Below are 21,724 nucleotides of genomic sequence, written 5' to 3'. Positions count from 1 at the left end.
TGATTAACGGGCTGGGAAAGGTGGCCAGGTGCCAGCATACCAAGCTGATTAGCTCAGTCAACCGGGCTGCAGCCCTCTCCGAAAGGATATAAGGCAGGGGGGGGTACTCCAGCTCCCAACTCTGCCCATCTGCCATCTCATCTCATCATCCTCTGCTCCTGCCACCAGCAAACAGTCGCACAGAAGTCAGTTGGCACTAGGTCAGGAGGACTCGCTAAGGCTTTTAGTGCTGCTTCTGCCACTATGCCTGTAAACCGAAGCAGCTTCAGCTCCATGTCCATGTCCTGCAGCAGTGGTGGAGGCATAGGACAGATCAGCGGTGGTTTTGGCAGCAGGAGCCTTCACAACCTAGGGAGAAGCAAGAGGATTTCCATGAGCGGAGGGTATTGCTCTGCTAGACCAGGATACAGTTACGGGTTAGGTCACGGTGGGTTTGCTTACAGGGCTGGCAGAGCTGGGTTTGGGTTTGGAGGAGGATGCGGCCCTGGGGGTATTCAAGGGGTCACAGTCAACCAAAACCTCCTGGCACCTCTTAACCTGGAGATTGACACCAGCATGCAGAGAGTGCGTCAGGAGGAGAAGGATCAGATCAAATCCCTCAACAACAAATTTGCCTCCTTCATTGACAAGGTAAGACGTGTTTCACTTCATCCAGCCCGGCGTGTTTGTCATTGCAAGTACAGTGGGATCAGGGTTGCTCTCGATGTTATAAACTAGCTTCTAAAACCTCACTTCTAAATCTTAGTGCTCAGGAACTTGTTCGGCTCACTACCTCTGTAAACATAATGCCACTGTCAGAGCTTGTAGACGGTCTGGATATGGAGCCCACTATATTTGCAGGTTTCTTTGCAGTTGAATACTGTTCCTGGTTTCCAAATTTTCCTATCAGTGATATCACTATCTAAAGCCCACTTTAAATTACATGAAACAGAATTAAAACAACAACAACAAAACCCCTCGCATTAAAGCTCACTTCTCGTGAAAAGTGAGGCAGTTTTTAAGCTGATGGTTCTGAATGCTTTAAACTGCTCTGATGGGTTTCAGGTACGGTTCCTGGAGCAACAAAACAAGGTACTGGAAACCAAATGGAGCCTCTTGAAAGACCAAAAAGTTGTGAAAAATAACATTGAGCCTATGTTTGAAGTGTACATCAGCAACATGAGGAGACAGCTTGAGGCTCTAGCAGGGGACAGGCTGCAGCTCAGCTCTGAGCTAAAGGCTATGCAGGATGCTGTTGAAGACTTCAAGATCAGGTAAGCAACACACACAAAAGAAAGAAAGAAACCCATCCAGTTTTTCTTCATTCTGTCCTCTTTCTGGATGAGCTAAAAGACCCAAGGCAACCAAAAACTGTGAAACCTCAGAAAGGACTAACGTGACTTGGTTCCCCTCACTTTAGCTGCATATAAATAGCAGCAGCAGCACTCTACACATTTCATATGCCTTTTTTTTTTTTTTTTTTAATATACAAGCTCTCTGAACACTCACATTTCTTATTGATGTGAATTCCTTTCCAGGAGAGAAAATCTTCCTAAAAGGAAAGATCAATTTTAAGTGCGTGCTTAATTGTTTCTTTGTCTCTCTTTCATTAAAAAAATAATAATAAAGCTGATTAATATGAATGTACCTGGTAGTTCTAGCACTCCTGAAAGCCAGGAGTTAATTTCCACCCCGTGGAAAGTCACTGAAGTCTCTGCCGAGGGATTCAGCTCAGCTCATTAACTCTTTAGGCTGTTAGGAGGAGGTGTTCCTTCTCATCCACTCTTTGCACTTTGGAAAAACATCTATCAAGCCTTACTGTCTGCTACCATGCCCACGAGGGATACACTGCTTAATGGATGTGAATAAATAAGGAGCTTAAATTGTCAATCTGGAACCAGAAAAACGAGAGGCAGAGCAAGGAGCAGGCTGCAATTCAAAACAAGGACACGCGCATTCTGCCAAAAACCCTCTGCTCTGCCCTTCTCGGGAGATCACGCGTCTGACACTTTCTGCCACCTTTACCAGCAGTGCCTCTAGCCTAAAACAAGCATTGGAACAGAAACGACTGCCTTGGGGCAGAGAAATCATCCAGCACAGTCTACTTTCAGGCCTCTTTTATGGTTCCCTGTGACTTCAGAAATGGAACATTTAGCAGAGAAAAATTCTGTCCTGTGTCAGTTTGGCCATTCTAGACCTCAGAGTCGGCTAGAAATTAGCCAGCTGGATGGGCAATCCCATCCATTTTAGGATGGGATAAGTATCTTTTTCCATCAGCTACAGAAGGAAAACCCAAAATATCCAATTTCCAGGTAGCTGAGTAGGGACGAATCCCTGCCATAAGCACAATAATGTTGTTGATTACCTGGGTCAGAGTTTCCTCCTCCTATTCCCTCGGGACCATAGTGAAAGCAATGTTAAACTTTGAAAAGCAATGCCTACCATTAGCAGTCTGCAGCAGCAGAGATTGCTCAGGTGAGAGATCTTTGTGCTCACCATGGCTTCAGAGAAGAAATCATTTGAAAAGTAAAGGTGACGTCTTAGCTCAGGCTTTCATGTTCTACCTGCATCTGACATAAAGTGGCAAATATTCCTTCTGGCTCCAGATCAGGGAATCTCTGGGCAAAAGCTCAATTACATCAAGCAGCTCAGCTCTTAGCTGAGGTCATCATCACCTTGCATTGTGGCAACAACACCTGCACCTACCAGGGGGACGTCACTGCTTCTGTCCCCTAGCAAAAAAAAACAAATTTGCTAGGAATTTGTTCTCCTTGCCTGTAAATTTTTTTTTTTTTTTTTTACACTTTGTGGATCCTAAAATTATTCTTTCTAATGCTTTGCTCTTCTGAGTCAAATATTAATCAATTCAGTAATTAGAAATTAGACATATGCCAAATTAATTTTCTTCTTCTACGTGGCTAAGAGCTTAGAGACCCACAAATCTATACAGAGCCTAGCACTTAATGGCAATGATTTTAAGGGTTGGACATTCCTGAGATGAAATCTGAAGCCCTTCCCCAACAGAAAGGTCATGAAAGGCTAATGTTTTTATGAGCTGCACGAACTCCTTCCTTTGAACTCCTGCCTTTCATCTCCTGCACCTAATTCACTTCGTTTGAGCCGGGCACTGCTCCACGGCCAGTGCCAGTTCTCATCCTTCCCCAGGAGTGGGACGCATGGTGCTGCCGTCCCCAACCCTCCTGGAGCCACCACGGGAGCTGGCATTGGAGATCCCCCGCTCCCAACCTCGTCTCTCTGTACCCCGGCCGTCCCCAGCCCTCCCAAAGCCACCACGGGAGCTGGCGTCGGAGATCCCGGCTCTTCTGACTAAGGCAGGCGCGGCGGCGGCGAGCTCAGCTCCGGCTCCACCCAGCCCTCCCGGCCTGAGAAAATTCGGGGAGTACAAGGCTCCCATTCACAGCAAAAACGTCGGGGAGGATAAAACGTGCCTTTAATGAAGGCCTGCAGCTTTTCTAGATGGCCTCCTTCCACCACCTAGCCCAAGGGTGCTGTCTTTCTATCACAATCTGTGATATATATATAATAATAGACATAATATATGCACTGACATAGCAAGGACAGACGTGCATTACCTGGTAGCTATTTATGTTGTTTTCTCCCGAGATCCATGCACAGGCTCTAAAGGTCCCTGGGAACAGACTTTATTCTCTCCACCAGCACCCTACATGGATGGGTGGAGGAGGGATTTCCATACCCCTGTGGCAGGCGGGGAGGCTGGGAGCTGTAAAGCGATGCTCGTTTCCCCTTCCAACAGGTACGAGGAGGAGATCAACAAACGCACGACTGCAGAGAACGACTTCATGTTGCTCAAGAAGGTGAGGCCAACAACAAAGAAGGGACACACTTTTTAAAGACAAAATGCATTTGAATGCAAATGATCCTTTTTATCCGGCAATGCCAAGCTGGGCAAAGCACTTAGCAAATGTGTAGTCATCCCTCCTTGAAGATGAAACACCCAATTGTGCCAGTGTGTCAGTCCTTGGCAATAGCTCATTCTTGTTTCAGGCCCCTCATCCAAAATCCAGGTGAACTGTGAATCCAAGATAAAAGACCAAACCTGGGTCATCCATACCTTGCAGTCACTCTGCCCCTGTTTGTCTCCTGAGGTTTGCATGAAATGACAACCAGTCTTTGTGCAAGGGAGCAGGTAGGCAAGGTGTAAAACCACCACAGGTTTTCCATCTCCATTGTCATGGTTCCAGGATGCAGACGCTGCCTACATGAGCAAGGTGGACCTGGGAACCAGGGTGGATGCACTGACGGATGAGATTAACTTCCTGCGAGCTCTCTATGAAGCAGTAAGACTTTGTCACATTTCCTTTTTCTATTTCCCCATTTTCCTGCTACCAGCAGGATCAAACAGGCCCAAAAGAGATATTCAGAGTTGCAGCTCCCTCCCACCCCTACCACTCAACTATGCATAATCTCTAGGACAAGCACTGGGGTCAATATTTGGGCCTGAGCACAAATGTTGTTGGACTTACAGGAGCTGTCTCAGATGCAGTCACAAATCTCCGACACCTCCGTGGTGCTGTCCATGGACAACAACCGCAGCCTGGACCTGGACAGCATCATCGCAGAGGTCAAGGCGCAGTACGAGGACATCGCCAACCGGAGCCGGGCAGAGGCCGAGTCCTGGTACCAGAGCAAGGTGAGGATGTGAAAATTAATCAGGTGAGCTAGAAAATTATTGCTTAGCAGTTCCCAAAGCCTATTTTATATGAGAGAGTGCAAGCAGGTAGAACTACGGAGTAGGGTGCAAAATCAGGTCAATTTGGATAAGATTTTTGTACATGCCATTTTGAGAAGGAGAGGTAAATGAGAATAAGGAGAGATGGAGGGAGGAAGGCAATATGCTAAAGTTCATGAGGACGAACCTTTACTGAGCACAGAAAGACCCAGTCGAGAGAGGATCAGAGCAGGGTCAGCCCCTACCAACGAGTTCAATGACTTCTTGTTGGTGTCTCACGTCCCTGCCCTTCTCAGTACGAAGAACTGCAGCTCACTGCTGGCCAGCACGGGGCCGACCTGCACAACACCAAGGTGGAGATCTCAGAGATGAAACGCGTGGTGCAGCGGCTCCACTCAGAAATTGACAGTGTGAGGAAACAGGTACAGTGTGCAGCACCCCTGCAAACGTGGGAGCACCTCCACCACCTCGTGCTCTTGCAAGGATGCCTGGATATTGGGGTCCTAACCCAGCGAGGGGTCACCAGACACACTTCTACTTCTTGCAGTGTGCCAGTCTGCAGACAGCCATCGCAGATGCTGAGCAGCGCGGGGAGCTGGCCATCAAGGATGCCAAAGCCAAACTGGCCGAGCTGGAGGATGCTCTGCAGAAAGCCAAGGCAGACCTGGCCCGGCAGCTGCGCGAGTACCAGGAGCTGATGAACGTCAAGCTGGCCCTGGACATCGAGATCGCGACCTACAGGAAGCTGCTGGAGGGCGAGGAGTGCAGGTGGGTGGCTCCTCATGCCCCTGCAATCCAAATAATGTCTAAACCCATAAATATTTTCATATTTATCTGCAACAAAAAAGGGAAGGACTACAAAACTCCAGGAGCAGTGAGCTTTAGGGAGGGCTGCACCCCCACGCATTGCAGCTTTCCCAGCAGAAGACATAAGCAAAGTCAAATGCCTTTGTTTGTACCAGCTGGTTCCACAGAAGAGGGATGGGAAAATCCCATCCTTGGAAGTTCAGTATTTTGCGCTGAGTAATTTTGGCTTCCTTTCTGCAGCAGCTGCAGCTCAATGCACTGGAAGCATATCTCAACTGATTTAATTACTACTGGACATTCATTAGTCTGCGTTTGATACCTTAAGTGGTGGTTAAACTTTAACTCTTGCTGTTTCCTAAGAAGTGAGTATTACCCTCAGGGTTTGATCTCTGCAAGGGGTAAATGTTGCTTCAGCTCCACAAGCAGGTCTGTGCAATTTTGCGTCAATGAGAATGAATCCCAGAGCACTCTGCTATTGAACGGGACTGATGCCAAACTGTTATTTGAAACCGTCCTAAATAACGAGCCCTTTCTTCTCTGTCCTCTTCCAGGCTGGCTGGAGAAGGCGTTGGTGCAGTGAATATTTGTAAGTAATCTGGCTCTTAATAGATTGAATAGATTGAGTATTCATTGAGTTGTTCCTTAGATGTACCTGGGCCTGGCAATGACACAATGAGTTGCGCAGCTATTAGCTACCAGCACAAAAATGGAGTGCATGGGTTTTGTAACTCTTTGTAAGACTGAGGTGGCCAAGGAGCCTGATGCATCTTTTCTCTGGCCAACTCTGAACATGAAAGGTTTTAGACGTTAAGAAAAGCTAAAGAAGATCATCTGTGAAATACAGGCAGTGGTAGAGTGTGCAAGGAAAACCATCCACACACAACTGCAGGCACTGAAGTGCCCTCGTACTATCCCAAATTAACCTTCTCCCCTGTGGTCTCCCATCACAGCCGTGGTCTCATCCGGGAGCAGCTTCGGAGGTGGGACCACGCTGGGGCCGGGCTTCAACAGCAGGCTTGGCCTGGGGGTCGGCAGTGCCAGCACCGGCAGCTGCCTGGCTGCAGGATTCAGCTCTGGTGCAGGAAGCAGCTCCAGCATGAGGTTTGTGTCAAAAACCACCACCAAGAAGAGCTGTCGGAGCTAAGTCACAGCAGCACCCAGCTCCCCTGGAGCAGAAGAGGTTGAGCACCACCTCCTGCTGCCAGCACAGAGCTATTAACAGCATCCAAAGAGCCGTGCTTATCGCGTTCCCGTTAGGGGAAACCATACTCCCAGCACGACTTCCTGGCTCAGCGGAGAGACACCTCCAAGCCCACTTAATTCCTTCGCAGAAACTCTCCCGCAGCTGACCAGAAGCCCAGCACTGCTTGGCAATGAGTAATCAGCCTTCCTACTAATGGGTGCCATCGTTAGAGCTCAGCTTGCAGCATCCCTCGGGTCCCCTTGGCTCTGGTGTCCTGGTGTAAATCCAGAGTAGATGCAGGGCTTGGATTTACACCAACGTACATGGAAGCAGAACCGGTCCCTTCACCTGCTCATGATGGAAACCAGGAGGTGTGCCGATACCACAGTCTCTTATGTTCCCTCCTGATCAACCCAGCTCCCTGCTGTTGGGCTTGCTCTCCCCAGGGGCTTGCAGAACTGAGAACAAAGCATCTTTCAGCAAGAAGCAGTTGCTCCATTTCCCAACTTTCTTGCTCTGCTGTCACTTCTCTATCTGCTCCAGGGCTCTCCAGCTCTACCCACATCCAACAACACAACCTTCATTTTCCAGAGGTGAAAGGGGCTGGCTCTTCATAGTAATTCCTCACCCACCCAGTGCGTGTAACTCGAGCCAGAAGAGCACATAACCCACAGGCTGCTGTATGCTGCACATAACCCACTTGTCTCAGCAGCAAACCAACCCCTCCACCAGCCAGGGAACTCAGCCTAGAGAAAATAACAGCACAAGGGTTAGAAAGAAAACAACGCAAGAAAACATCTGTTGTAGTGCCTTTGTTCTTAGCTTCCCCCCACCTTTTTATGGAAGGAGGAGGGAGGCAAAGAAGAGGGTTAGAGAATTACATGCCAAAATGTAACCAGCCTGTTTCCTCTCAGCTTCTGCTCCTGTTGAACTGAGTTTTATGAAATTTCTCCAATAAACTGCAATCAGCCTTACTATGAACAGTGTGGGTTTTATCTGTCCTTGTAAAAATCACTTAAAAGTAATTTTAAAATAAGGTTTAAAGACTCGCCGTAGGCAACCTCTGCCTCTCAGAGCCTTCCCTTATCCTGCTCCCTGGTTCAGTCCTGGGGCGGGGGGGGGGTCGGGATGTTAAGTGCATTGGGGAGGGGTCACGGAGCAGCAATACTCCAGTGCTTTGGGAGGTTTTCCAAGCTGCACAGCCAAACAGAGCAAGACCAGAAGGTGGGGCTGGTTTCGCCTGGCTGTAAACACCTACATCAGATCCAATCAAAGGACAGAAACAGACACTTTGGGGTCAGATGAATTGTCCCCCAACACCTCCTTCCATAGGACCGAAAGGGCTCTAGGCAGTTGGCTGAAGATGCCATTGCAGGAACGCTCCAAAGAGATGTTTTAAAGTTGGGAAAGATGGATCCCACGCACACGAGCTAAACTTCTGGAAAGGCTGGTTCCACACCTGCAGTTTGTGCTGTGTGTTAGCATCGCTGCGTGCTCCCACAGCCAGAGCTGTGCCTTTGCCCGGCTACACTGACCTGCAAAATGCAAGCAACGCAGAGCTCCCGCTGCTCATTCCTAGTGCCCCGCATGGAAAACAGGAGGGATTTAGCTCCAGCCCCTCTCTGGAATGGCCAAAAGAGCTGCCAGGCCATGGGCTAAATGAGGATGCGATCCCAGGGCAGTGTGATGCTCCAGAGCTGAGGTTTCTGTTGGGTCAGCAGATCGAAGCCGGGCTGGCTCAGACAAGCTGGCGGTTCTGAGCTCAGGTCTGTAATTAAAAACCTGAGAGAGAGAAAGCAAGAAAAGAAGCCAACATCACTTCTTCCATTTCACGGTAGATGCCAACTATCACATACAGCAGCTGTTCTCCAGCATCCAGGGCCCAATCATGAGAGATGCTGAGCTCTCTCAACCCCTTTTAGGCTGACACCCAAAGAGCGCTTAGCACATACAACTCCCACACAGCTTTACCCTAAAATGTTGCCCGGCTAAATAAGGCAGGCCAGCTTTCAGGCTTGCATGCATGAACTTCTCTCTGATCCTCTCCATGGAGCAGAACACGTTCTCAGGCCATGATGAATGCCAAGAAAATCAGATAAAAGCAAACGCACCTTTAGAAAAGGCTGAGAAATTCAGGGCTAAGCCCTCACTGTTATCCCACTGGAGGCAAAAGAATTAAGAAGTTTCCCACCCATGGCACACAGCCCTTCAATATTTCAGGGAAGATGGGACTGAAAATACCCTATTTCATCTTATAGAAGAGACTTGCATGCTTTTCTTTTGTCCTCATCCCTCTGTACCCATCTCCTTTGCTAATATATGTATATTCCAAAATTATATTCACGGGGATTTGCCAAGCAAATTCACGAGAAAGCAATAGCCAAACCCAGTTCTGCTGTAAGCTAATCCGTACACAGGACACTTCCCTTGGAGGGATCAGTGATCTCACCACCATCTCGATGTATTCAGCCTTTGTCTTTGGTTTTCCCTGGCTGGTACAAAGGTCTGAGCTGGAAAATTTTTCATCCATGGCTCTCTCCTGCTCTCACACCCATCTTTGCTGCAGCTACTTTCTGCTTGTAGTCACAGGCCAGCAGAACCCTAGCACAGGCCCATCTCCTGTCCCAAGGGAATTAAAAGATTGTTCTTGAGGCTAACAGAATCACAGAGGTCAAATGAAAAAAACAGAAGTGTAAATTATAGAATTGGGCTCAAAAAAAGAGCAATTCTGGCTAAAGGTTGATGTAATAGCAAACCCAGTTGGCCCGTTTTTAGATACCTACGACGTTCCCAAGAGTTCAACTCAAATGCTTCTTTTCCCCCGATGCAAAGCAAAGCAGTGCTCCTTTTTGTACTCCTACTGCCCTGCACACATCAAGTGATTGGCTAAGCTTCTCTCTTTCATGCTTACTATAAAAAAAAGAGGTTTGCAAATGCAGTTTTTATGGGATCAAGGATTCCCTCCCATTCAAATTAGAAATACAGCCTATAACTGAACAATCGGTGTGCGTTCAAAAGCAGCTCGAGTCACTAATCTGCAAAACTACAACTTGTGTCAACAGTTGGTTTCCATGGGGAGGTTGAGCAGGATTAGATCCATATTCTTGCTTAGGCTGAATAACCAGGAGCAGAACCATTGGTTTTCTTCCCCTTGAAGGTATGAACAGGGAACTTATAGGCAAACGTGTGCAGGGAATGAGTTTGTTATGCTCAAAAAAGTAAGAGCATTTCAGACCAACTCAAACTCTTCTTCCAGGCTTTTGGTATGAACAGCAGCCAATATTGCTGGAAAGACAGCAGGTGAGAGATTGCCTCTCACTCTCCAGAGACTCTAGAGGGACCTAAAGGCCAACTTTTGTGAAGATTTAATTAAAAGAGTTGAATCCCACCTTAAGTGAGTCAGTTCCAATACAGCATGGTCATCTGAGATGTTTGTATACCCCTGCTGGTCAAGACCTTTCCTTTTCTTCTCTGTCTAGCAATTTTTATCTTGTGCCTAAGATGATGAGAGAAGCAATCAGTTTAATAACATGGTAAAGCTTATGTCCTTGAAAAGAACAGCGCTAGGAGTTTGTAATGCCATCGCGTGCTGGCATTAAAGAGAATGCTCTTTCGATTCATAAAACCTTCTCTGACGCGCTTCAGGACATGGATTGTGCCTACATGAACAAAGCTGAGCTGGAAGCCAAGGTGGAGTCCCTCTTCCAAGCGGTAATGGCTTTACTTTTTCCTTTTCCTCCACCTCATGTCTCTTGAGGAGGATCACTTAAGTTCAGGGAGATTTTCGGTGTTTCATGTATACATCAGACTAACACTCCGGATTTCAAAGGCATTACTGTTGCATTGGGCAAAATCCTAAGGAATCTGTTTCAACTTGATGGTAGAGGCAGAAACCAGAGAGCTTAAAGCAGAAAATCCTTCTTTGGGTTTCTGTAGTGAGCCTCAAGTCCGGGTACACAGAGTAGACATCTCCTTGTATCTGTGCCATGGAAATGTACTGGGAAAGCACTTGTGCTGCAGACAGTTGGTAATCTTCCTGTTGCCCCTAGGACACCGCTCAGGTTGTGCCATTTCGGATACCTCTGTTATTGTGCAAATGGACAACAGCCGAGGCCTGAACATGGGTAACATCAGTGATGATGTCAAAGATCAATTCATGGACATTGCCAAAAAGAGCTGGGCTGACAGAGTCCTGGTCATACAGCAAGGCGAGTTGTGATGGACACTCACAGAAGTATTTATGCTCCACTTCTGCTAAGAGCCATGCTTCTTCAGATTTCCTAATTTGGGTTGAACGGGATTTTTAAAGGTTTGTTTGTTTTCTTAGCCACCTGCTATGTTTCCCTAATGTGTAATACATCATCTGCTAACACCTTCACACACAGAGCTGCTTCTGGGTAAATGAGTCATTTGTGTCCACCAGTGACAAAAGTTTTGGCCTTAAAGCTCAAGATCCGGGACTGCGGTCCCAGAATCACATAGCAGTTTCATCTCTGACTCATTTCCCTGCTCTGGTATTTATTTTCATTGCATTTTCTCTCTCCTCAGAATGAGGAACTGAGAGAAGCCACGGGCAAACACGACAACAGCTTGCGTAACTCAAAAAACGAAATTATGGAGCCGAATTGGGTGATTCAGAGACTAACTGGAGAATGTGAAAACACCAAAGCCCAGGTAAGGATGACTCAGGGACAATAATGTGCCAATCACAATTCCCAGGCTGTGGATTTCCAAAACTCCTCCGCTAGAGAAAGGGAGTAATTAACCCAGTTTTGATGAAATACATGTCAGCTGCTTGACTCTCAGACTTGCTGATAATACAGAGTACAGAGCAAAACAGTCTGTTACTGCTACTAATAATTGAACTACCATCCGTATGGACCTGCAGCAAGAAGACAATGCATGAGCCAGAGAGAATTGTCCTAGAGTTAGAGGGTTATCTACAGAGTCTGAAAACATGACAAAGTGCAGGTGGATGAAAGCACAGGCAGATTCAACATCTCTGAACTATTCAATGCAAGTGCAAATACGCTGCAGTAATGAAAATCTCCTACCTGCAGAGATGCAAACTGGAAGGAGCCATTGCTGAGGCTGAGGAGCAGGGGAAAGTGGCCTTCAAGGATACAGAATACAAAATATCCGAGTTGGAGGCAGTGCTGCAGAAGGCAAAGCAGGACATGGCCTGGCAGCTGCACAAGTACCAGCAGCTGATGAATGTCAAGCTGGCCCTGGACATCGAGATCGTGACCTACAGGAAGCTGCTGGAGGGAGAGGAGTGCAGGTGGGTGCTGGCACAACCCTGCAAGAGGCTTACAAGGAAGAAATAGTAATGCACCTAAGTCCACCACCACCTTTCACAGTCTGCTTGATGAGCTGCCACCATCTCTGTAATTGCAGCAAATCCCCCTGAGACCCAGTGTCCCTGGAGGTGACACTTTGCAAAGTACTTTGCAGCCTTTATGGGCCCAAATGGCTTCAAAAGTCAAAAGCTCCCAATGCACCCAGGCACTTAGCTTTGCCCTCAGAGCTAAGTGCCTGCGTGCATTGAATGCACTTGCATGAATAAGGACAATAACATCATATCCCTGACCTAATCCCATAAAAAACAGGAAGAAAGAGGAGACAAAAACCTGTAGATTTGTTTCCCCAGGGAATCGCCTGAACATCTAATTCTAAACCTGCTCAAGCCAATTTGCACTACTTGGTTTAATTGAGCTAGCTCAAAACATCTTGCTTTTTTGTTGTTGTTATTTTGTTCTTGTTTTTAAGTAAGTTCAAAAACATTTCAACTGCTTTTTCCTGTTGTACTGGAGAATCTGTAGCTTTAACCAGTGCCCCTCTCTCCTTTGGGGATGGGCAGCCTGCGAGGCCAGCCCTCCCACAACGCCTTTCCTCAGATTTCTGACCAAAAGTGCTCTAACGTTGCATTCAGTGCTACTTGTCTCACTAAAATGAGAAAGTGTGTCCTGGGATGAGGGAAAAAGTGGTGTTCAGACAATGGATAGAGAAGAGATGCCACCACGGAGCCATTAAATACATCCCAAGTCCAAACTGGAGCAATGAGGTCTGGCACAGGAGGATTGAGGGCAGCCTAGAATCACGGGGTTCACTCCAGATCTCCTCATGCACCATCCTTGTAAAGACCTCTCTGGGCTCTGGAGTCGAGCTGTCCAGCAAGGATAGTAATTTTGGCTTGCAATTGCAACCAACCACTGAATAGGGAAGGGGAAAAATGCAGTAAACAAAACTAAACCATTCGTTTGAAACTTCCACCCTGCCCCTACCAAACACGCCGCCCTCCCACACGGTGACGCCAGCCCTGACGCTATCCCCGTCCTTCCAAGGCTCGGACACGATGCACATGCGTGTGAGCAGCAAAACCAGGAAGAATCCGAGCCCCGACGCCACAATGAGGGCGCTCGCCCAACGTAGGAGGCAAAAGGACCAAGCCTGGCCCTGCCCCAAAGCAGGTGGGAACCCAACCTCAAAGCTGAGCAACAAGGGGAGGAGAGGCCGGGTTGCTGAGGATTTGGCCAACAAGAGCATCTGCTGAAGCTACCACCTTCCACACACAGGGCTCAGTTTCAACTGATCAGCAATCCCCCCCCAGTAAATCACCACGTTGGATGATTTGCAGCTACCCACAGAAAAGTCACGTTTTCTGAGAAATACAGTCGGTCCCAAAGATCTTTGTCTGGCATCGTGTTACCTTTTTATAGGCAAACCCAACAAAACACAGTTGTTTACCACTAACCTGCCTGCGAGATTTTGTTCATTAATTCTCAATGAATTTGAATGTATTACTGATATTATTTAGTAAACATCTGGCTGAATCACATTCTCCTTCAAAGCTCTTACTTGCAAGCTGAGGTACCAGCAAAATGTAAATATCTCCTTTGACAGGGAAGCACTTTACATTTTGAAAGGTACATTTTAAACCTATAAAAAGGCGAAGGCGGAATTTTTACACCTCCAGGAAACATCCAGCAGAACTCGCCCGCTTTCTGCCGCTCTTACACAAGACCTAAATATGGCCCCTCTGACTTAACACCACTCTTCAGACCTCGATGGGGCAAATATGCTGCTTTCTCTGCTGGTAAGCACAACGTATGCTAAGTAGCTCAAACTCATTGCATCGTAAACATTTTGTGGAAGTTTCATGTAGCCTCGCCCCATTTTCCGTGCAAATAAAAGGAAGAGGGTGCTCCGCTGCGGTCAGAGGGAACTGCACCTGGGAATCTGCTGCCAGCACATCGCCTGCACCCATCCCTCTCCCACCCGTGGCCATGTCCTGCCGCTCCTACAGCATCAACTCCGGCCGTGCCGCTCGGAATTTCAGCTCGTCCTCCGCCGCTCTGCCCCGGCATCGACGCGGCTTCAGCAGCGCCTCGTGGCACTGGGGCAGCGGCGCGGGCCCCCGCGGGCTGGGTAACTTCAGCTCCAGGAGTCTCAACGGCACGGCATCCTCCAAGCCCAGGATAGCTGTTGGAAGATGTCCTCCTCCGAGATCTGGATATGGCTTTGGTGCAGCCAGCGTGGGATTTGGCTACCGAGGTGCTGGCTTTGGCTACAGGGTCAGTGGAGTCTCCAGGCCGCGCTCCATCACACCCATCACCATTAACGAGCAGCTGCTGCAGCCACTCAAACTGGAATTTGATCCCAACATGCAAACAGTGAAGTATCAAGAGAAGGAGCAGATCAAGACCCTCAACAACAAATTTGCTTCTTTCATTGACAAGGTGAGCAGTGAAACCCTCCCCAGCTCCAGCTCGCAGGCACAGCCGTCCAAGGGAGGTGTCTAGCACGTAACAGGCAAGAAATCTTTGTGACACAACTCCTTATAGACACTGAGGGCAACTTTCAAAGTTGAACACCAAGGTGTTCAACGAGCCATATTGCCTTACTGCCATCAGGGAAGCTTTGATGTACTGGCACTACCGATCTGATCTCTAGGCCTGACTGCAGGGAGGGAACACGCTGCGAATGGCTTTATCAGCCTTCCAGTTCCTTCCCATTTGCCTCTACGTTTTCCTAATTTGTTGCAAATTTTCCCTTTCTGGAAACATTTAGGTTTTTGTGCATTTCCACATCAGTTACCCAGAAAAAGCATATGCACAAAAGAACACTGGAGTAGGGAACAGTGCATTCAAGTGGACCAGGAGCAGGACCATGCATTCCACGGCTGTTGCGTGGACACTGGCTCTCACAAACACTTAACCCTCATCTCGTTTCCCATTTTGCTTTCTGGGATTCAGGTTCGATTACTGGAGCAACAGAATGAGGTGCTGGAGACCAAGTGGAGCTTTCTGCAGGGTCAAAAACAATGCAGGAATATCATCATGCCCATGCTAGAGGCTTATATCGGTAACTCAAGGAAGCAGTTGGAAGCACTGGGGTGCAACAGAGCCCTGTTGCAAACAGACCTGAAGGCAGCGCAAGAGGCTCTGGAAACCAACAAGAAAATGTAAGTTGAAGACAGAAATGTGAGTGTAAGGCTCAAAATGTTGTTCATAAAAAGGCAGAGATCATGAACTTTTCATGAAAGTACAGTTCCCAGAGAACCTGTAGGTAGGCGGAGAGATCTGACAGCATCCTGGTATATAAAACAAAGTCCCAGTTTATGGAGATGGAGAAAACAGGATATGTCTCTTCCAGGTTCTCTGTCTCTTTCCTAATTCTAGGAATTAACATGTAGAATAGTTAAGCAACTGTTTTCTGGTACAGAAGCTGAACCAAAACAGTTCTGCTGCAAATTTGTAAGAACACCGAAACCTCTCTGAAAACGTTTGCTTTCCCATGGGCTACAAAACAAGAACAAAGCACCCCAAATCATCTAGGGAGAAGTTTAAAAAAAAATAGGAGGAGTTTCATTTCTTGCAATAAGGCCTGCAGAATCCCAAACAAGGATGTAATTGCACTGCACTCAGAATCTCCCATTTTCCCACGCAGGTATGAAGATGAATGCAGCCAGCGGATCTGTGCTGAGAAGGAGTTTATTGCCCTGAAGAAGGTGAGCAAGGGGCCATTTGAACCTTCCTCTCCAGGTTTGGGTCTTTGGGGCGCACACAGAGATTTATTTCCCCAAAACAGCACACAAAACAAGTACAAACAGGAGCTGGTGCTCAGGTTTGCTTGAACTCAGATCAGCAGCAACTGTGTAATTGGGAGCTGGCGCACCGTCATGGTACCGGCACCAAAAGTCCCTTACCCTAAGGGTAGCCCCGAGTCTGCTCTCGCTAATGAACTTCCTTCTTCTCTCCTCAACACGACTTCAGGACGCAGACTGTTTTTTCTTAAAAAAAGCAGAGCTGGAGGCCAAGGTGGAAAGCCTGAAAGAAGAGGTTGACTTTCTGCGAATGCTCTACGAAGAGGTAAGAAGCCTCCCTGTCGCTGCCGTTGTTTGCATTTCACAGTCCAGTCTTGGAGCTGTTTGTCCCAACAGAAAGGGGCAGAAGGGGTAATGCAGGGCAGAGGTCACCCCTTGCAGTGAACGGGGAGACCCAGCAATTCATCTCTGCTTGGTCACCACAAAGGGGGAGCAAGTTGCATGATGTGCATGACACACCAGTGAGGGGCTGGCCTGGGAGCACAGCCGAACCAGCATCTCACTGTCACCACCAGGAAACCCAGCAGCTGCAGACTCAGATCTCAGATACGCAGGTGATTGTACAGATGGACAACAGCCGGGACCTCAACCTGGACAGCATCATTGCTGATGTCAAGGCTCAGTACGAGGACACTGCCTGCAGGAGCCGGGCAGAAGCAGAAGCCTGGTACAAAAGCAAGGTGAGAAAAACTGCCAGAGGGAGGGTTCAGATGCAATTTCTCTCTTAAAAATGAGATAAACACCCTCATGCTCCTAATATGCTCTGATTTAACTCAAAGCATGTGTTTTCTGAGACACACAACAATGTCTCTGGGGCTTTTTTAGTTTGAGGAGCTGCGAGTCACTGCAGGCAGAAACGCCGATAGCCTGCGAGAGACGAAAAAAGAAATAAGTGAGCTGACACGGATAATCCAGAAACTGAACGGAGAAGTCAGGAACGCCAAGGACCAGGTGAGCACAAAATTAAATGGTGCTGTACACCCTGCAAAGGATGCTCAGTAGCCAGGACTTTGCTGTTCTGGCTGGGGCTGCATTAAAGTCCAACTCAGGCACTGCCTGAAGGCAGCTACAGTCAGAGCATCCCATCCCCTGCGAGCAGCACGAGGAAGCATTGAAACTGCACACCCAGCTCCCTCAAACCTCTGCTGGGGAGGACCGCATGTCCATCTTGCTGCTGGGCTGAATGCACAACCAGACTTTAAATACACCTCTAGATAATGCATTACGTTTGAAAATACCAAGAGACACTGAAGACTGACCGTGTCTTGCTCCTTGCAGCGCTGCAAACTGGAAACCGCTGTGGCCAATGCTGAGCAGTGTGGGGAAACATCCATCAAGGACGCAAAGTGCAAACTCTCTGAGCTGGAGGTAGCTCTGCAGCAGACCAAGGCAGACCTGGCCCGGCAGCTCTGTGAGTACCAGGAGCTGATGAATGTCAAGCTGGCTCTGGACATTGAAATCACAACCTACAGGAAGCTGCTGGAGGGAGAGGAGAACAGGTGAGTGATGGACACCAACAGGGCTGGACAAGCTACTTTAGACCCATGTGTCAAAAGGGAAAAATAGTAAAAATGGTCAGAGCTATTTTGCTATTTCAGAGCTGCCATGCTGCAAGGCAGGCTCGCAGCCCCAGTGCAGCTCCTCCCATCAGTCCTACCACAGCTCCACTGGTGCACAGAGAGCAGGATAAGGAGGGGTCAGGCTCACAGGTGAGGCTAACGGGGCTTTGCAGCTGAAGACAGGTCAGTAATGGAGAACCTTTTCCCACTCTCTGCAGGCTTCGTGCAGAAGAAGGGCTGCCCGTCAACATCTGTAAGTTGGAGCATTCAACTTCTGCCTTTCCTCCAGGAATCCCCTAGGCTGAAATTCAGTTTTGCTTTGCCTTTTGCAGCTGTCTGCCATTCCCAGAGAGGTCTCGCCTACAGCCCAGAGCCCACTTTTGCCAGCACCCAAGTGCCTGCCAAGAGAAGCTCGTGCAGGAACGGCAGCGCGAGCCGCAGCGCTGGGGTCTGCGGTGAGGCTGTTCGCAGCGGGAGCACGAGGAGCTCCCACGTGAAGCTCGTGTCCATGACCAAGTCAGCCAGGAGCACCATGTAAAGAGCTGCAGACAAATGGCGAGGCTGGAACCGAAGCGACACACACGGCAAGAGCCGGCCAGCGCCGGAGCACGTGCACCCAGCTCCCCCACTCCGCACACCCATTTTCTATGCACGGGGATACAAAAGGCAAAGAGGGCTTTTCTGTGCTCAGGAATCATTCCCATTACGCAGTTCAAACACGATGCCTTTGGGGCAGTTCCCTGGTCTTTCCACAGATTCCAGGATCAAAACGAAGTGTGAGACAGCACAGCTTCTACCTATGAGCATTTTCATTGGGGCTTTACTCAGCTTTATTCACTTGTTTTAGCAGCTCCCACCCTAGATCAGCTTAGTTCTATCAGCTGCCTTTTAGCTTACAGATACACCCCTGGCATCAGCAGAACTCACCCAAAACTGCCTGGCTTGCATGTTCCCTACACATTGTACCAATCCTACCAAATATTTGCCCCAGAGGATAGATTTCAGTGGCTGCTGCTGTTTGGAGGCAGTTTGCTTCATACTCACATTACATATTTTGAAGCTAATCCTCAACTTCCCTTTTCCTTCTGTTTTTCTAAATGGTGTGGCTCATCTGATGCCACAAATACCATCTTAACTGAAGGGCCTGGGCACCAGTCTGCTGTCAGGTATGAACGGGGCTGATCCATCACAAGGTCTGGCCCCCAGGACACAAAACTCCTCTGTGATCTTGCTTACAGGATTCAGACCTAATCTCAGACACATCAGACCAGTTTCAATCACCTTTCCATCTTTCAATACATAGCAAAGGAAGCTGTCGGTGTAAGTATATTTACTCCATTTGAGATTTGGGAAAGAGGATGCAGTGAATTCTTCCTAATACCACGCATTTAGCCAGCAATGCTCATTAATGGCTTTTATCCTAGTTTTAGTCTCGCATCTCCAATAAATCGACATAGCAACAACCAGCACCGCGTGCCTGCTTCTTTTTGGGGAGAAGAAGGGTTAATTTTGTCTCTACTCCAAGTTCTCTAATGATCTGTTAGCATGGGTCCAGAGGAGGGCCATGAAGATGATCAGAGGGCTGCAGCAGCTCTCCTATGAAGTAAGGCTGAGAGGCCTGGAGCTGTTCAGCCTCTAGAAGAGGAGGCTCCGGGGTGAGCTCCTTGCAGCTTTTCGGTATGTAAAGGGTGCTTACGAAAAGGATTGGGAGCAACTCTGCTCAATCAGCCAATGACAGGACAAGGGGGAATGGTTTTAAACTAAAAGAGGGGAGATTCAGATTAGAGGTTAGGAGGAAATTGTTCACTCAGAGGGAGGTGAGGCACTGGGACAGGTTGCCCAGAGAGGCTGTGGATGCCCCGTCCCTGGAGGTGTTGGATGAGGCCCTGGGCAGCATAATTTAGTGGGCGGCATCCCTACCTAGGGCAGGGGGATTGGAAACAGATGATCCTGAAGGTCCCTTCCAACCCGAAACTTAGAAGGGTCTCAAACAGGCAGAGGTCAAGCCGTCCACCCTCTGGTAAAACCCTCGCAGCCCTTCCTTCCAAACCCAGGGACTGCACAGCGCTGCTCTCCCGTGCCCCTCAATGCGTCAATGCTCCATGCACAGCTGCAGCTACGTGGGGAGGAGGCTTAGAAACCTCTCTCCAAAGCAGCACCAAGACAAAGGCAGAGCTCTCTTCTTCCCTGCGCCTGCGTGCAAGGAGCAGGAGCCATTCCACCCAACGCTGAGTGTTTACGACCCAGCTGGCTGCCAGCAAGGCACAAGACATGGGCGCTTCCTGGGTTAGATGTCTTCATTAAGGCAGGGTGGAGCACCAAACAATTTTCCTCCCAGGAACTCCCCAGGTGAAAATAAATCAAAAACACCACCATTTAGAGGGCTCTGACTAAGCAAAGACGCTCTAGCAGTTTGTATAAAGCTAATTGAAAACTTTTCATTACTACTATCGGTTCCTAAATCCCCTTAAACCCATCACTGATTGCCCCGAGGTGCCCAGCAACACTTCAAAGCTGGACACCAGCAGCTGCTGGGTGGTTTTGCACCTCCTTGTCCTTCCTCTCCTCCTGGGAGCAGTCCAGGCCCTGCTCAGCTCTCCAGCAGCACACAGCATCATTGCAGCAACCCCCAAGCTGAGCAGAAACAGCTCCCAGGCCACGCTACGCACACCTCCCCAGGCTGCAGATGCTCCAGCACTAGAGCACAGAGCCCCCACCATCCCCAGGGAGAGCCTGCAAAGCCTCTCAGCCTCCCTGCTGTGTGGGGGTTGACCTTTATAACCTCATCAAGCCATTCAGGCTCCCAGTCAATCCAATGAGGCTTCCCAGGTGCACCAAAGGCTTCCCAGGATGGCAGCCCCCACCTCTCCCCTCCGTGCCTGGTGGAGCTACAGACTCAGCCCAGCCCATAACGATTTTGTGCCATTTAATTCCTTTTAAACACGAGGTAAAAATTTCCATCAACCTCAGAGCAGGGTTTTAGCTTTTGCAGTTGCTGAAAAGCTGATGGAAAACGAGAAGTAAATGTAGCTTAAACGCCGGGGGACTTGAGAAAGCTCCCCACCACCTGCAGCCTTTTTCCCAAGCCCTATTGCATCCAAATCCTCACCCCTCCCCTGCTTCAGTTTCCATAAAGACAGTAACAGAACTCACCTCCTCTGTAAAACCCCCGGCACCTGCAGACAGACCGCATCTCTGCTGATCTCAGTCCCGTTATTGCAGCGACGCATCCACAATCACATCCTGGTGGTGCAGCAGCACTGCAGGGAGCAGGCGGACGGTGGGAGGCTGTGTCCTGCAACGCAGCCCCGAAGGAAAACCCCGGATGGGGGGAACACGGCGCTCAGCTGGGCCTCTGAACTGGAGAGGGAACGGCAGGGCAGCTCGCTAGGAGGGGAGAAATGCAGAGGCTGAGAGCAAGCAGAGGTGGCAGAAGCACTCAAGTAGCATTTGCATAAAGTATTAGATAAAGAAAGTATGAAGTATGCTTAAATATTGTAAATATATTTAAATATTATGCATTTTGCCCTGCAGAGAGCAAGAGGCAGAGGCTGAAGCACTCCCAGCTTTAGCAGAGATAGCCGGGCTTTCTACCTGCACGGAAACCAGCAACACTGTAAGGAGGAAAAAAGCCATTTCACTGCGTCTGTGAGCTCAGAAAGCTGCCAGATGCTGCTGTATGGTTGGAAAGAGAAAATGCGACAGACTGCCCACATGAAATCAGCTGGGCATCTTTCAGATCGTGAGAAAAGCGCATGCACGGAGCAACCTCCCCAGCCGTTACTGTGCTTGCAGCAGGGCAGAGCTTTTAATCACAGACCCACAGAACATCCCGAGTTGGAAGGGACCCGTAGGGATCATCGAGTCCAGCTCCCAGATGTTTAACTGACAGGGCAATAACTGCAAAGGGCTTTGAGGTGTTTCAGCTCTGGAGCTGTGCCGTGGAAAGGTGTAATCACACAGCAAAGATGGATGTGATCCTTGACCGCGTTGTATTACCTGCCCTAAGCACAGCAGCAGGGAAAGCAGGCGAGGAGGGATGGCTTGGCTGTACCCTACCCCAGGGCACGAGCAGAATGCCCCAAAATGGCACCTTGATGGGAAGAGGACTCGCTCATTTGAGGAGGACTTTTGCCCTCTGCAGTTGTCTTTTGCACTCTGTTGGGCCCCATCTTTGCCTTGACTCATCTATTTGCAAAGTTAAACAAACTTTAGCTTTTCCTGAGTTCCCTGAGCCCCGATTCACAGCTCCTCTGCGAACCATGCAGCCTGCTGGGGCCACTCCAGCATCCGGAGCAGGCACGTTCCCAACCTCGCAGCCCCACACCGACAGGAACGCCCTTTGTGCATGATTTTATGCACATTTCAGGTGCTCATTA

General features: G+C 48.9%; 2 protein-coding genes and 1 long non-coding RNA gene across 4 annotated transcripts; 2 read left to right on the top strand and 1 right to left on the bottom strand.

Annotated features, from left to right (window-relative positions):
• Positions 1–86: 86 nt before the first annotated feature.
• Positions 87–7,661, top strand: LOC137845941 (keratin, type II cytoskeletal 6A-like). The gene is made up of 9 exons (XM_068663489.1): positions 87–630; positions 1,045–1,253; positions 3,755–3,815; positions 4,203–4,298; positions 4,487–4,651; positions 4,987–5,112; positions 5,238–5,458; positions 6,049–6,083; positions 6,448–7,661. The coding sequence occupies exons 1-9, from the start codon at positions 244–246 to the stop codon at positions 6,639–6,641; spliced, it is 1,494 nt and encodes a 497-aa protein (XP_068519590.1). The 5' UTR covers positions 87–243; the 3' UTR covers positions 6,642–7,661.
• A 6,305-nt stretch (positions 7,662–13,966) lies between these two features.
• Positions 13,967–18,792, top strand: LOC137845953 (keratin, type II cuticular Hb4-like). The gene is made up of 9 exons (XM_068663500.1): positions 13,967–14,419; positions 14,936–15,144; positions 15,630–15,690; positions 15,956–16,051; positions 16,302–16,466; positions 16,612–16,737; positions 17,065–17,285; positions 17,564–17,598; positions 17,678–18,792. The coding sequence occupies exons 1-9, from the start codon at positions 13,967–13,969 to the stop codon at positions 17,881–17,883; spliced, it is 1,572 nt and encodes a 523-aa protein (XP_068519601.1). The 3' UTR covers positions 17,884–18,792.
• On the bottom strand, positions 15,734–20,188 carry LOC137845955 (uncharacterized). Of its 2 annotated transcripts, none has more exons than XR_011090336.1 (2): positions 19,893–20,188; positions 15,734–17,265 (listed from the first exon to the last, which is right to left on the bottom strand). It is a non-coding gene; the product is annotated as an uncharacterized lncRNA (long non-coding RNA). The 2 variants fall into 2 exon arrangements; XR_011090337.1 differs by having other exon boundaries at positions 15,734–17,262.
• Positions 20,189–21,724: the final 1,536 nt, after the last annotated feature.

The sequence above is a fragment of the Anas acuta genome, chromosome 29 (assembly GCF_963932015.1).
Source record: "Anas acuta chromosome 29, bAnaAcu1.1, whole genome shotgun sequence".
NCBI lineage: Eukaryota > Metazoa > Chordata > Aves > Anseriformes > Anatidae > Anas > Anas acuta.
This window is presented reverse-complemented; position numbering and strand designations above follow the sequence as displayed.